Consider the following 16,440-nt stretch of genomic DNA (forward strand, 5'->3'; position numbering starts at 1 on the left):
CATTTATTTGAGTCGTATGTTGTCATGGCAGTTGTAAAATGAAGTTTAACTGCACAGAGAAGGTTAGTAAGTCTTCATACTAAAACCATGTGTTTAACACACATTTGTATATTGAATTTGTGTATTGAACCTGGAATTTTTGCCTATTCTATTAAAACGGCGAGTATTTTTTTAACGTTTACTCGTTCACTTTTCATTCACTCACCATTGTAAGTGCCCTTTTGTTTAAAAAAAAAGGGTTACACGAGTGGAAATAATTTTTTGTGGAAGCAACATTATGCCACAAGTGCTGTCGATTGAGCTTGTAACTGCACCTGGAATATTCCTTTCAAATTTCACTGGCATGACTTGAGATTTCTAAGAACTCCTGTATTGGTTAGCATGAGACATAAGCTGCAATCGTCTTTTCTTCTGTACTGTGACCTGTGTCTGAGTAAAACAACATCTCATGGAAGAACAAATGTAGGGCAAGATTTTTCCCATCGTCAAATTGCTGTGGTTTGTCGATCTCGTGTGAGTGACAGGTTGTCCCGCCTTCGCGCCAGTAAACATGTCAACAGACAAGAGAAGAGATGTTACTGCAAGAGGGAGGGGGTGGGAGTTATTTTGATTAAAGATTACGAGGGAAAAAATGATGTGCACAGATAAATCATTCATAATTGATTTATGTACTGCGATATTCAATAAAAAATCTTCAGTGTTGATTTAAAAGTAATGATAAGGAAGGGCAAGGGCAATTCACTCTCTTCAAACATTGCCTCCCCCCTAATCAGTGTCATTTGTCTTAGCCCATATTGTTGCAGTAAAACGGCCACTCTAGATCGCTGATAGCTCTGTGTCATGCAGGTTAGGGAACTGACTGCATTGCACCTCTCAAGCACATAGAAAAGATGCAAGTAAACCAGACACTGAGCCCCCTGCTGGAGACTGGTGCTACTACATACACTTCACTGGCTAAAAGTGTAGTTCAGTACCTTCATCTGTAATGTGTGTGTGTTTGTATGTAGGATTCTCCATTAAAAGCAGTACAAATGTTGTGGGTCAATCTGATCATGGACACATTTGCCTCTTTGGCTCTTGCCACTGAGCCACCCACCGAAGCCCTGCTGCTTAGAAAACCTTACGGCCGCAACAACCCCCTCATCTCGCTCACAATGATGAAGAACATCCTGGGTCATGGAGTCTATCAGCTCGTCATCATCTTCACCCTGCTGTTTGTTGGTAGGACAGAGAGTTCAAGGATCAATATGTGTTGTTTTGCATTATTTATATGATGGATAATTAGGATGATACTTGACTGATCGAGTTGCAGCTTACCGTACATCTCAGACTTTGTAGTCATAACAGCCTCAAATATGTTACATGAATTTACATTTATTAATTTAGCTGATGCATTTTATAAATGAGAGCAGTAAAAGCTTAAGTGAGTGACTGAGTTCATCCTTTTTAAGAACATTTTTATTTTGTTTGCCTTCATCTCTTTTGTCCTACCAAGGAGAGAAAATCTTCAACATCGACAGCGGCCGTAATGCACCCTTACACTCCCCACCATCTGAACACTACACCATCATTTTCAATACATTTGTCCTGATGCAGCTCTTCAACGAGATCAACGCTCGCAAAATTCACGGCGAAAGGAACGTGTTCGACGGCATCTTCGGGAACCCGATCTTCTGCAGCATTGTTCTGGGAACATTTGGAGTGCAGGTCAGAGCTACTGTAGTTTGCGTTGTGCTCCATGAGCAGGTCCTCCAGATTTCTGCAGAATTTAGAAGTTCTGCATATCTCTCACCCCTTAGTTAGTTTATTAAATACACTGCATAAAAAACTAATCATTGTTTAAACAAGATTCATTTATTTGAAGTGCAAAATTGCAAGATATTAGGACTAGTTTTCAGAGAATATGTCTTGAATAAATTTATCAAAGTGCCCCTTTTATGCTTTTTTTGGATATTCATTTTCATGTAGCTGTGAATGTAAAAGGTCCGCAAAGTTTCAAATATCAAAGTGCTTGCTGAATAGTCTCCTATTATTATCTCCTAAAAGAGAGCCAATTCTGAACTGTCTGAAAATAGTCGTCAGTAATCAACGTCTGCTATAATCCGTCCTCAGACACTGTAGTTGTAGCTGAGGCCTGGAAGTGCTTGGTTGGTATTGTTGACATGTCGAGAAGACGCTGTTTTCTGCTCTGTGAAAGCAGATCCACTTTGCATGCACTTCCAAAGAGTGAAGAGTCTGGCTTGAATTGATACGGTAAAACTGGCGGCATCGTTCATTACAGTTTGTATCACTGTGTACAAGTGCTAAGGAATCCTCCAGGTCCTTAGCTAAAATGTAAAGATGTTAACAGCTTTTTTCCCCCAAGAGTTAGACCGATCACAACAGCCTGGGCATCTGACCATTCAATGCAGCAAAGGCTCGAGGAAAAGAGGGGTTATAGAGACTGGATTCTTGATCAAGCTTTTTCAGTTACTTTGATAAAAAGAGGCAATGCTACAATGTATATTATGAGAAAATTAAAGTGTTTATTGACCTTGGATGCAAGTAAATTGTATGAGACCTCCAAAACAAAATTATGAACCTTAAAATAGCATAATAAGGGCACTTTATTTCTACTGTTATTTAGTTTATATTTATAAACTATTAAATAATATATTTGTCTTACCCCTTTGACAAATAGTCTTTTTCTTGTTTAAAGAATAATTCTTACAAAATTAACTGAGGATTATTATTATGCTTTCAGCTGTAATGGTTTGTAGTGTATTTTGACTAATTTGATGATGCTTGCAGCTACAAATAACAGTGTATTACACATTTATTATACACACTATTACACCAAATCCCGCCCCACAGCTGATTCTGTCATGCCAATCACAGTGCTTGTTTCTTACACACTGCTGAAATAAATACTAAATCCAAACCCTCACCTTAGCACAGTGTTGGTAGCACAACCTTATAGATAGCATTGCTGTGTCGTGATGAGAACAGTCTGAACAGAATCCATGAAGCCTCAACTTTTTGGACAGGTGATAGAGTTTACCAATGAACTCGGCTGTGGGGCGAAGTTTGCACTTCATTTGTTTGGAAACTCTTACATTTATTTAACTGATTTGCCCCCCTAAAAAGAGTGTGAAAAGAGTGTGACTGTCCATGAGGTTGTATGAAAGATAACATGAGCAGGTGACTGATGTTCTGGGTGCCTACATTGAAAATAGGATTGTTGATGATGTTTGCTTGTTTGCTGTTGATCTATGTGCAGATTGTGATTGTGCAGTTTGGGGGCAAGCCCTTCAGTTGTGCCCCTCTCAATATGGAGCAATGGCTTTGGTGCCTCTTCGTTGGAGTTGGAGAGCTGCTGTGGGGTCAGGTAGGAGAGTAAGAGTCAAAGAACCAATAAGAAGAACTACTATCAAAGATTGTGTTACCTGAAGGTGTTGAATATTTATTCAAGTTTAAGGTTCTTCAAAATTCTCACAGATATTATTTCCCCCCCCAAAAGAACCTGATTAATTGGCTGACATTTGACTGTTTTAAGATTATTGCATCCCCTGATAACTGTACCACATTGCCTGATAAACACAAGTGGTAACCCTCCCTTGTCACACATGTTTTCTGTTTTTAGTGAACTAAGAAAACGTTGTTTTGAATAAATCTTTATTTTGTGAGCATCTTATTTGCTTTTGTTAAATTGTATTATACAGTGCCCCTTACAAAAACAAACTGTACTTCAAGTAATTTTTTTAAGTATACTTGAGTAAAGTTCAAGTGTATTTTAAAGTATACTTAATGTAGTAAGTATACTAATATTAATGTAGTAGTAGTACTTTAAGTGTTACTGTAGTAAACTTTGAATACACAACTAGTTTACGAGTACATTTTTAATTTGTACTGCAACTACTACAAGTTAACTTATAGATATACTGATAGTTTACTAGTTAAATACTTGTAGCACATTTTTAGTTTATGAAAATACACTTTAAAGCAGGGCTGTCCAATCTCGGTCATGGAGGGCCACTGTCCTGCAGAGTTTAGCTCCAACTTGCCTCAACACACCTGTTGGAAGTTTCTAGTATGCCTAGAAAGACCCTGATTAGCTGTTTCAGGTGTATTTAATTGGGGTTGGAGCTAAACTCTGCAGGACAGTGGCCCTCCAGGAGCAGGATTGGACACCCCTGCTTTAAAGTATACTCTCATTAAACTACTAGTTCAGTGGTTTTATACTTCAAGTATACTTGTAAGGTTTAAGTAAACTTAAAGGGGTACTTCATACTTATAGTTTACTTATACAGCTCTGGATAAAATTAAGAGACCACTTAACATTGATTTCTCAATGTTAAGTGGTCTCTTAATTTTTTCCAGAGCTGTATATTTATTTGACTTGACTGAGGCGTTATTAGTCATGTGAACATTCTTTTCTATCATTTTAATGTAATTTTAAAAATATTGATGATGTTTATCTCAGCTATACTAGAATGATATAAAAAATGTACATACACAAAATTGATTGGCATTACGTCTATGGGAAATTACATTACGAACAAAAAAAGAGACGTTTTTAAACTCAAATAACTCTGTCAGAGTGATAGTTATCCAAATAATTACAGTGCAACTTCTGCATATCTCTCAGGTTACAGTGCTTCATGTAAACTTATAATTTATAAGGTTAATCAAAACCTACTACAGTGCATGTGTGTTAAAACATCAACTATGTATTTTATTAATCAAGTAAGTAATCCCACTATAGGCTGCAGCGAGGACCTCTTAGGAAATTCAGTCAATGGCAGGGGAAAGATAATGTACGTGACCCCTTCTGTTCAAATATGCCCGCTCTGGAACTCGGGTCCGCCGGCATGAGAGTCAGACACTCTAACAAGGAGGCAAAAGGCTGCAACCTCTAGCATCAGTCGCAATAGGGCGTCTCTTGAAACCAGAGGAGTGAGGTTTACTCGTACAGCGACTACTTGCTGTTATATACGCTTCCAGTGGACTATGCAAAAAGTCACATACTTAGAATTAGGAACATATCTGTTTTCTTTATAAATCAATATTTTTAAACAATGTTAGTTTAAAAGTAAAACTGTGGGGAAAAAATATTTTAGTCCTCCGTTTTGTTCCTATAACAGCTTCTGCTCTTTAGGGCAGGCTTTATTTCTACTAGATTTTGGAACATAGCCGTGTGAATTTGCTCCCGTTGAGACACAAGAGCATCAGTGAGGTCAGGCACTTACACTAGTGTTGGGTAATGAGGTCTGGCTCATCCCACGGGTGTTCAGTTGGATTCAAGTTCTCTCACCAGACTCAATACAGCATTTTATTGGTGGATGTGTTCTTTGGTTCTCATCTTACGACAAAATATTTGCCCATGGATGTATTCAGATGCATTCATTTTATGCAACTGAATGTCTCATGAATTGGTGTAGCCGAAACTGTTAAAACGATTTTTAATGAAATGGTGCTCAGAATTTCCTGACCGAAATTATAGGCTACAGATTCTATTTAAATGCTCAAATCCAAGTTTTTTAAAGGTACTTTCTGCTCATCAATCATTTTGCATGTTTGCAGGGCAGTCCATATATGGGCATCAGGAAGCTAAGAGCTTGGTAGATTAAGTGGATCATGCAAGTTAAGGGGAAAGTTGACTCAAAAATGGAAATTTTGTCATGATTACTATAATCAAAGTGATAGACAATTAGCATATACTGTAGTTTAGATTGGCGATATGGTTCTGTTCTGGGCAAGAACATGCCGCCTAGCATGGATAAGAGCAGTAAGAGCAGTGTTAAACCCCATAGGGGGAACAGAACTGAAGCAACAATATAATGCAGATACCATTATGTCAATATTAAAATGTACAACATAATTTGGGAATTAAGTCTGATTCAGGGGGAATCAGAATGCCAAATCCTTACTAATGAGTGGAGGAGCTGGGGAACATTTTTAACCAAAAATGTTACGGACTGCAGCTCTAACCTAAATAAAACACAATTCTTTTAAATGCCAAAAGTGAATTTAGGGATCACATCATTATGAATGTATCATGATTATGAAAAGATCATGCAAAGTTAAATATCCAATATATTACCATTCAAAAATTTGAGCCAGTAAGATTTTTTAAAAATGTTTTTGAAGGAAGTCTTCTGTTCAACAACGCTGAATTTATTAGATCTAAAATACAGCAAGAACAGTATATTGTGAAGTATTATTACAATTTAAAATAGTTTTCTATTTGAATGCATTTTAAAGTGTAATGTATTCCAGTGATCAATATATATGCTTTAGAGGGTCTCAGCTTTATCTTTGTTGGGCAGGGTTTTGGAATATGAAGATGTATATTTAAAGGATTAGTTCACCCAAAAATCTAAATTATGTCATCAATTACTTACCCTCATGTCGTTCAACACCCATAAGACCTTTGTTCATTTTCAGAAAACTTTTTTTTTTAATCCGATGGTTCAGAAAGGCCTCCATTGGCAGCAATGTCATTTCCTCTCTCAAGGCCCATAAAAGGCACTAAAGACGTCTTACAAAGCCCATCTCACTACAGTGGTTCTACAATAATTTTATGAAGTGACGAGAATAGTTTTTAAATAACTATGTAACGACTTATATAGCGATTTCAAAACACCGCTTCGTAAAGCTTTGACCAGTTATGAATCAGTGTACCGAATCAGCGGTTCAGATCGCCAAAGTCACACGATTTCAGCAGTTTGGTGGTTTGACACACAATCCGAATCATGAATTAATATGCTGGTTCATTAAGCTCAGAGGCTTCAGGAGGTGGTGTTTTGAAACAGGCCACCACTATATAAGTCGTTATTTAGCTTTTTTTTGCGCACAAAAACTATTCTAGTCGCTTCATAAAATGATTGTAGAGCCTCTGTAGTGAGATGGGCTTTGTAACGATGGCTTTAGTGCCTTTTATGGGTCTTGAGAGAGGAAATGACATTGTGGCCAATGGAGGCCTGTCTGAGCAATTGGATTTCAACCAAAATATCCTAATTTGTGCTCCGAAGACGGGTGTCGAACGACATGAGGGTAATGAGAGTAATTAATGTGGTTTAATTCCTTTAATTCAGTGGTTTCAGAATGGCAGCACTTTTAATTAGAAGGGATGTGTACGTATTTTTGACCATGTATTTTATTTACTGTATAAATGGCCGCTGTAATATCGGTCATTCCACTCCTTTTAAAGTAATTCTTCTCTTCATCTCAGGTGATCGCCACAGTGCCCACTAGTCACCTGAAGTGTCTGAAGGAGGCGGGCCAGGGCCGGGGGACAGACGAGATGACGGAGGACGAGCTGGCAGAGGACGAGGAGGAGATCGACCATGCTGAGAGAGAGCTACGCAGGGGGCAGATCCTCTGGTTTAGAGGCCTTAACCGTATCCAGACTCAGGTGCTGTGCATGAGCCCCCTTACCTCTGATCAATCAATCCCTGTGGTAGAACTAGTCAGAGCACTAGTTACATTAGATATGGTTTCCACAGACAGTAGAACTAGTCTCCTCAAAGAATGCTCTTTTGCTTTTCCTTTCGTTTTTGTCCTTATCTCCCTCTAGACCCTCTCTGAGTCACCAACATTAGCTCATCCTTGCCTTCTCCTTTTCCCTTTCCTCCTCTCCTTCGCTACTCTATCTCTGTCTCTGTCCGCTGCCCACTGTTGGGACCCTCACTAAATGAGTATAGATTTCCCCCATCAAGAATCTTTAACATTCCCCTGTCCCTTGTTCAAAGCTCACTCTATTATGTAACTTGAGTCCTTTAAAGTCCTAATTTATTGTTTAGTATCTCATTTGCCTCAGAGTCACAGCACAGAATCAGTCGCATCCCGGCGCGCTGCATGGGACTTGAGAATGTTGCTCCTCAGACTTTATAGAGCTTGAAGAGGATCTGAACAATGTTTGACAGTAGGGATGCACTGATTTTTAGAGATCTGGTTGATACGATAAGCTAAGACTTATTGTCATGTTGTGGTTGATATTAAAGTTATATATTTTTTTGTCTAAATAAATGTTACTTTGTTCAATTTCTAAACGAGAATTTAGACACCACAGCAATATATTGTACAGTATGAAATTTGGGATTCAAAAAAAGTTTAGTGGAAAAAAACAAAAAAAACAGTCGTGGTCAAAATTGTTGGTACTCCTGGTAAATATGATCAAATATGGCTGTAAAAAAATTATCTACATTGTTTATCCTTTTGATCTTTTATTAAAATAATTCACAAAAATCTAACCTTTCATTTAAGAAAAATAATTGAAAATGGGGGATAAATCACATTATGAAATAAATGCTTTTCTCTAAAACACATTGGCCACAATTGGTGTTGTGTTGGTACCCCTAGAATTTTAAATGAGCAAAATATCTCTGAAGTATATTTACATTAATATTTACATTTTTTAGCACACCAGGGTGACAAGGAACATGAAATTGTCCAGCTATGATGTCTTGTTTCACAGGAGTATAAATATAAGGAGGCATAAAAGCCTAATTCCCTTAATCATTTATCACAATGAGTGAAACCAAAGAATATAGTTCTGACGTGCAGCAAAAGATTGTTGAGCTTCACAAAATAGAAAGTGGCTGTAGGAAAATAGCTAAAGCTTTTTTTACCATCAGGACAATAATTAAAAAGCTCCATTTAACTAAAGATGTTTCAAATCTGCCTGAAAGAGGACGTGTGTGTACATTGTCCTAATGCATGGCGAGGAGGGACGTTTGAGTGCACAAAGACTCTCCAAGGATCACAGATGGAGAATCACTGTGATTAGTTGAGTCTTGGGGTCAGAAAGCCTAAAAAAAAATCAAATAACCACTACATCACCACATGTTGTTTGGGAGGGATTCAAGAAAAATCCTCCTCGCTCATACAAACTCCAGCATATTCAGTTGTCAAGTCTGGAAAGTCAAAAGGGACCTGGTTCTGTGGTCAGATGAAACTATAAAATAGCTTTTTGGCAGCAAATCTACCAGATGGGTTTGGTGCAGGGATAAAATAAAAAGTACCCCATGACCACGGCTAAAAATACCACTGGATCTTTAATGTTGTGGGCCTATTTTTTGCTGGAGGTCCTGGACATCTTGTTCAGATACATGGTATCATAGATTCTAGCAAATACCAAAAGATAAAAAATCTAAACCTGATGGATTCTGCTAGAAATCTTATAATGGGCCGTGGTTGGATCTCCCATCAGGACAACGATCCAAAAGAAACATCAAAATCAACACACAAATGTGTCACTGAGCACAAAATGAAGCTTCTGCCATTTCCTGACCTGAACCCTATAGAAGATGTGTGGCTGAACTGAAGAGAAGAAGCACCAGCATGGATTTGGGAATCTGAAGGATCTGGAGAGATTCAGTATGAAGGAATGGTCTCTGATCTCTATTCATGTGTTCTCCAAACTCATCAGGCATTATAGAAGAAGACTCAGAGCTGTTATCTTGGAAAAAAGAGGTTGCAAAAAGTATTTAATAAAAGGGTACCAACAATTGTGGCCAACGTGTTTTGGAGAAAATCATTTATTTCACAATGTGATTTACCCACCATTTTCAATTCTTTTACTTTAATTAAAGGGTTAGATTTTTGTGATTTAAAAAAAAAGATCAAAAGGATAAACAATGCAGATTTATTTTTTACAGCCATATTTGATCATATTTACCAAGAGTACCAACAATTTTGACCAAGACTATATATATATTGTTTTTAACATGTTTAAAGGTCTCTTATGCTCAGCAAGGTTGCATTTATTTGCTCAAAAATACATATTTTAAACATATTGTCATAATTACAATTTTAAAATTACTTTTCCAGTTTAATATACTTTGAAATGTCGTTTATTTCTGTGAAGGCAAAGCTGAATTTTCAGATGATTTGGTGCTCAACAATTATTATCTATATTATTATACAGTTTTTGTGGAAACCTTCATATATTTATTTTTGGATTCTTTGATGAATCAGTTCAAAAGAACCGCATTTATTTGAAATATAAATATTTTGTAACATAATAAATATCTGTACTGTCACTTTTAATCAGTTGAATGTGTCCTTGCTGAAAAATAGTAATTTCTTCTTGCTGATTTTTGAACAGTAGAGTATCAAGTGATACAATAAAATAAAAATAAAGATTTATAGTGATAATAATACATAAGATTTATAGTGCATCTTTTACACTTCAGGGCTTGTAATATTATTAAAATAAATGTGTCCACCCTAGTTATAATAGTGGATGACTTTAATGAGAAGAATAGCTAAGAAATACTTGGTCATGTGTCTCGTGTCTAGTACATTTGTGCATATTGCCTCTATAGTTTGCTCATTTCAAGGGCTCTGTTGAATTTTTTTTATATGACCTGTTATCTATGATTAACCAAATGTGTATTATACTCTCTTGTTTCTGTGTCCATTTCTTTCCACTATCTCTTTCTCTACAATTTCAACCTTTACGGAACCTCAGCTCACAGTTTTTGTTTTGTTTTTTGGAAGTAGTTTAATTTGTGGCCAATGCTGAATGATTTGTACTAATGCTAATCGTAGTTCTCAGTCCGGACCTTATACTTGAATTGTTAAAGGATCTGTTCTGTCTTGGACTTTTTGGAGAAAAGAAATCCAGAGCAGAACTACGCTACCAGGTACATAAGTGACAATGAAGGTTATCAGGCGTAGAGGAAGTGGGCCGTGATGCCTGTTGGTTTATGGCACTGTAGCTTTAGAAAGACATTTTATAATAAAATGCTCTCAAAGCACATGCAAGCACAAGCACTTATATGCTCAGCACAATCCAGCACTCACTCTTTTTTAGCCATGTTCTTGCTAATATGCACCATCAGTGAGCAGACTTGATGGGATGGTAGAGCATTATAAATATATTTCTTTAAAATTTTGAGTGCCTGGTATAGATTGCTGAAGTGCTTGTAAAGCTCCTTACAAGGTTTCCATCGATTTCCTCACTGCTCGACACTGAGTAGGCAAAACACAACACACATTATAGCAGCTGGCCTCATATCATCAGTCAGCCAAATCTAATCACGGCTTTCATCCAGCATGGCTCTGCTGAACAAAACACCTCCATTGCTCAGTGATGTGTTTTTGACACACAGGGTATTTGCAGATTAATTATCGATGAGGTCTTACAAAATATGATTGCATATTCTTAGGGCATTTCCCATTTTGGTGTGGCCTGCAAAATGTCAAATTGATTCAGTGAGTTTTAGAGAATTGAAACATTTTGAGTGCAGAGGTATCCTTTTGTCGTTATATTTTATTGCAAAGTTATATTTTTAGAACATATTTTGTATCTATTTGATCATTTAACGGAGCCTTTTAGAAAAAAAAAGAATACTGCTATGACATCCAGTCTCGATATGGGGTGGGGGCCATAATGGAACAGAATAATTAAGGATGTGTGTTTCTTTAAATCCAACATTTGCAAACCATTTACCGGTACTTATTCTTGTGAATCGTGGAAAGTGATAATAATGTAAGTTCTTGGTCAGCGAAAAGTTGTTTTAGTGGCAAAGCAAGTTACGACATTTTTATGAAAGATCATAAAGACTTTTTTGTATATTTTTTTCTTTTTTGTAATGAAATGCACAATCTCAATAAGACCAAGACTGTGTACTAAGAAATTAATTTGGCGGTTTGGCTTTGATGGTTGTAGGTCTTAAAAAAGAGATCACCCAAAATGAAAATTCTGTCATTGTTTACTCATCCTCATGTTGTTCCATGTGGGTCATTCTTTCTTCTGTAGAACACAAACAGAGACATATTGAAGGATAATTATGTCGGTTTATTGTAACAAAAAAAGGACAAAAACACCATAAAAGCAGCATAACAGTGGTCCATACAACTCGATTTCAACAGCTGTGTGAAGGGGGAAAAAAACATTTATTTTTTTTACAAAAACATACAAAACAATTTTTTTTAAATTAATTAATATAGCGTTTGAATGACACGTGGAGAAGTAAAATGACAGAATTTTCATTTTGGGTTGAACTGTCCCTTAATGTTGAAAGATGTACCCCTTAGTACACAATGCCAACTTAGCTTTCTTTTCCCCTACCGGGCGATCACAAGCATATTTCTCCTCGCTCTGCTCCCTCTTTACTCCTCTTTATCTCTCTCTTTCATACTCTGAAGTGTGTATATGATGTGGTTCTCTCTCTCTCCTGCAGATGGAGGTAGTGAGTACGTTCAAGAGAAGTGGTTCGTTTCAGGGTGCTGTGAGACGTCGATCCTCAGTGCTCAGCCAGCTCCATGACGTAACCAATATTTCTACCCCCACTCATGTAGTTCTCTCCACTGCCAATGCAAGCGCCGCTCCTGGGAGTGAGTTCCCTGCTTTCCCTGTGTCAGACACATTCAATAACACTCACAAAACATGATATCTTATAAACACACTCACACATGCACCAGGCATTCCTCCTCACTCACAGCAGCACATTGTAACACCCCACCGTGTGTACCGTGGAACATCTGTTCTGTATTTGAAACCTTTTCTGTAGTCGTCTCTCTGTGATTGAGTGGCTCTTTGCAAGGTGGCCTGTCTGGCTTTGACTGATCCTCTATGGGCCGCCGTTTGTGTTTCCCTCCCGAGTCCCTCCTCTCTTTCTCTCGATTTCTGTGTGCTGTCTTGCTGTGTCTGTCCTTTTCTCTTGCTGTTGGGTTCTTCTTTGTTGTCTGAAGGTGTTGGTTTTGTTTCAAATCCCTTTCTCGAATAGCCGCTCTCTGTCTTCTCTCTGTCCAAAACTAAATTGATAATCTGCAACAGAATGTGTAAAAAAACACATTCTTTGAGTTTATTTTACTCAAAACTAGTTTATTTTTTAAAGCCAACGTGTTTTTTTGTTTTTTCAGCAAATGGCATTGCAAATATAATGAGTGATCAAATATCAATTAGCATAAACCATTGGTTGGACAAACAGATAGTTCCACCCCCAGTCCGACACTCTTGGTTGAGACAACATGTGACCCTGGTAGTCTTAAGGGTCAATTTTTTTTTATTGTGATTAATAGCTACATTATAATAGCTTAATAAATAAGTTTTCCATTGATGTATGGTTTGTTTTGATAGGACAATATTCGGGTAAGATACAACTATTTGAAAACCTGGAATCTGAGGGTGCAAAAAAATCGAAATATTGAGAAAATCACCTTTAAAGTTGTCCAAATGACGTCCTTAGCAAGGCTAATTACTACTAATAATACAGTTTATATATTTGTACAGTAGGAAATTTACAAAATATATGCATAGAACATGATCTTTATCTAATAGTGTAATGAGGACTCTGGGATTCATGTGCAGTTTATTGGAAACACACAAACTCACAGTAATAACAGGCAGAGGTCGGTAAGAATTAACAGTAGTATCACAGGCAAGGCGTAAATCTTAGTCATACCAGGCAAGGGTCAGGGCAGGCAGCAAACAATCGAATAACCAGAGTCCAGGCAAACACAGGTCAAAATGGCAGGCAGCAAGAACCAGAGTCGATAAACAGGCAGGTTCGTAAACAGGCAGATCAGAAATAACAATGGGTAAACACTCAGAAATGTCGCCGGGGCAGAACAAGACTTCACAGTGTGTGTATGTGTGTGTGTGTGCTCAGAGAATATATAGGCCAGCTGATGGGGAACATTTTGATGGTAATCAGTCCCGGCATGTGGGATATGGGAAATGAAGTCCATGAGTGAGTTAGTACTCTGGTGAGCGCGACCTCTGATGGCCGACGGTGGGATCTTCACCAGCGGTTGTGACAGATAGCCTGCTGATTTTTGACAAATTAAGCCTGCTGACAAATTAACCTACAAATGACTTATTTATAATTGTCTATATATGATTGATGTAAATTGCATAATTGTATGTAATACTTAAATTAAATGAGAAAAATCTCTGGACATTGATTATTGCTCCGGTGTTGAACCTGTATTTAAACCTGAATTTAGTCCAAACATCCACAGAGAGAATACAGAGCGTACATGGCACTCATTTATTTTCCGAGAGGCTTCTGTTGTCAAGCGTGGTTTGCTAAAAAGATGAGGTTTTACAGTAAGCAGAGGTAGTCAATGTGCTGCACTGCTATGGCTTTTGAGCCTACACAGGGGTAAACCTTCGAGTATAAGCCCTATAAGGTTCTTCTCCCTCTGACAGTTCTCTCTGTCTTTCTCTCTCTCTTCCATTCTCGGTCCCTCTATTCCTTTTTTCCAAATAATGCATCTTGTATTTTCCATCATGAGACTGTGTGAAAGCATCCTCTAATGTCTCTGTGCTACTGACTGCATCTCCCTTCCACAGATCCTCACAATCGTTTTCTCTGTCCCATGATTCACACGGTTCATGGCTCCAATCTATTTATACATGTCTTCTGTTCTTTCCTCTGTAGGCATCTTCTCAACTCTTCTAAACTAACTTTCATTATGTTTTTTATACATAGTACATTAGATGTCTAGATATCATTCTTTAAAGGAATCAAAATGAGGGTTTAAAACAAGTTCAGTTCTATTGATAGCATCTGTGTCATACTGTTAAAAATATCAACTTGACAACAAAACAAGTGAAATTACAGATGCTGTCATGATAGTCAAGTCAAAAATGTTATGTCCCCAAAATACATTTATTCACCCTCTGTGGAACATGAGATACTGCGTTTTGATGAATGTTCACACTGCTCTTCCATACAGTGAGAGTGGATAATCATCAACGGCTTTATTAAAGCATTATAATAGTAATTACACTGTAAAAAAATGTTGTTGGTTTTTGTTGGTTTAACTTAAAAAAGTAAGTAACCTGGTTGCCTTGAAATGTTGAGTTTATTGAAATTAAAAATTTGAGTTGATACAATGAAGGAAATTTGTTTAATAAATAGAAACTCAAAATATTATTGCATCTGAACCACATAAAAAATTTATAAATCATGAAAATAGCACTGTTTCACTGCGTCATCACAAATAAAACATACAATTACCCAATATGCTTACAAAATCTTTTATTAATATTTTAATAAAGGTTGTCGAATCTCAAAAAAATGTTCATTGTATTAACTCAAAATTTTAATTTCAATGAACTCAAAATTTTAAGGCAACCAGGTAACTTTTTTTCTAAATAATTTTTTACAGTGTACACATTTAAAATTTTAAAACAAACTAATAAAATAGCTTGAAAGTCCTTATATGGTCACCATTCACCTTCATTGAATGGAAAAGAGAAGTTTGGGCTTGGACTTGGATCAGCTTTCCATGGAAGAAATAAAGTCATTCAGGTTTCCAACGACATGAGGATGAATAAAATATGACAGAATCATAATTGAATTTAAAGAACAATAATTGACAATAATTTGAGTGAATTTTTTTTTTTACTTGTTTTGAACCCAAATTACTAACCTCTAATAGCACTTTAATAGAGATTTTAAGAATTTAGTATGTTTTCATTTTCTGGAAATAGTGGACTAACCGATTCTTTATTAATACTTGTAGATTTTCTTCTCATCTTTGTGGTATTTTTTTGTTTTGTTTCAGGCTAGAAATTTCCAAATTACGACTACCATATATCATTGCGGCTAACTGCTCTGTGTCGTACTCCATGTGTACCTGTACATTTGTCATCACATTTTGTTCAGTGTGTGTGTGTGTGTGTATGTGTACTGTGCTTATGTGGGTGAAATTTGCCACTCTTTTTCAGCTCTACACATCCCGTAATCTTTTCTCACGCTAATTTTCTTTGAGATTTGTTAACCAAACATTAACAGCTTTCTGTCGACTTCATGTTAGAAATAAGAAAAACCTTTAGTTGATGTTAGTGTTGATATCCTTTATGATGTATATATTTATACATCATCAGTGAATATCTTTTAAAATCATTCCAGAAAACACTTTATTTAGATCAATCATTGACCACGGCTCTCCAGAAACATGCCCCCACCACCACCACCACCCCACCATCATAGCTGTCTTACACACACACAAATGTTTAACAAAAAAATATTTGACAGATCTATGGATCAAGTTTGTTTTCATTTTAGGTTTTGTAAGATGGGTTTACATTGTAACCCAGAGGTCCAGAAGAGATGCAGTGCTGCCTCTGATAGATTCATGTTTATTTCACTCACTAGCTCCAACAATCCAAGTATGGTAATGTTTTACTGCCTAAAACAGATGCTCACTATCAGTAAGTGACGTTAATTTACTAAAGTTTTCCTGGCTTTGATGATTACTACCATCTGATAAAAATAATCATATTCATAGTCTGTCACTGTGACCCATCAGATTATGCAGAGCATTTTAAACAGTGCATTCACTAATATTGCATAAAGATCACTTTAGTTGAATTATTCAAGATGAGAATGTGAGATAATCAAATTTATTAATCAAATTAGGAAAAAAAATACAGATACAAAATACACATATTGCTATAACAGGGTTCCCACTCGTCCCGGAAAACCTGGAGAA

General features: G+C 36.8%; 1 protein-coding gene across 7 annotated transcripts in view; it reads left to right on the forward strand.

Annotated features, from left to right (window-relative positions):
• atp2b3b (ATPase plasma membrane Ca2+ transporting 3b) overlaps positions 1–16,440 on the forward strand; it is a 73,229-nt gene that overhangs the window by 47,360 nt on the left and 9,429 nt on the right. For 3 of the 7 annotated variants that reach the window (XM_067446425.1, XM_067446426.1, XM_067446427.1), the window contains 5 exons: positions 1,008–1,221; positions 1,496–1,707; positions 3,260–3,367; positions 7,214–7,396; positions 12,174–12,327. In XM_067446425.1, coding sequence (XP_067302526.1) covers positions 1,008–1,221; positions 1,496–1,707; positions 3,260–3,367; positions 7,214–7,396; positions 12,174–12,327 — 871 coding nt within the window. The remainder of the gene's footprint in view (positions 1–1,007; positions 1,222–1,495; positions 1,708–3,259; positions 3,368–7,213; positions 7,397–12,173; positions 12,328–16,440) is intronic. The other 4 variants (XM_067446422.1, XM_067446423.1, XM_067446424.1 and 1 more) reach the window with 2 other exon arrangements.

Source organism: Pseudorasbora parva, chromosome 6 (assembly GCF_024679245.1).
Source record: "Pseudorasbora parva isolate DD20220531a chromosome 6, ASM2467924v1, whole genome shotgun sequence".
NCBI classification, from domain to species: Eukaryota; Metazoa; Chordata; class Actinopteri; order Cypriniformes; family Gobionidae; genus Pseudorasbora; species Pseudorasbora parva.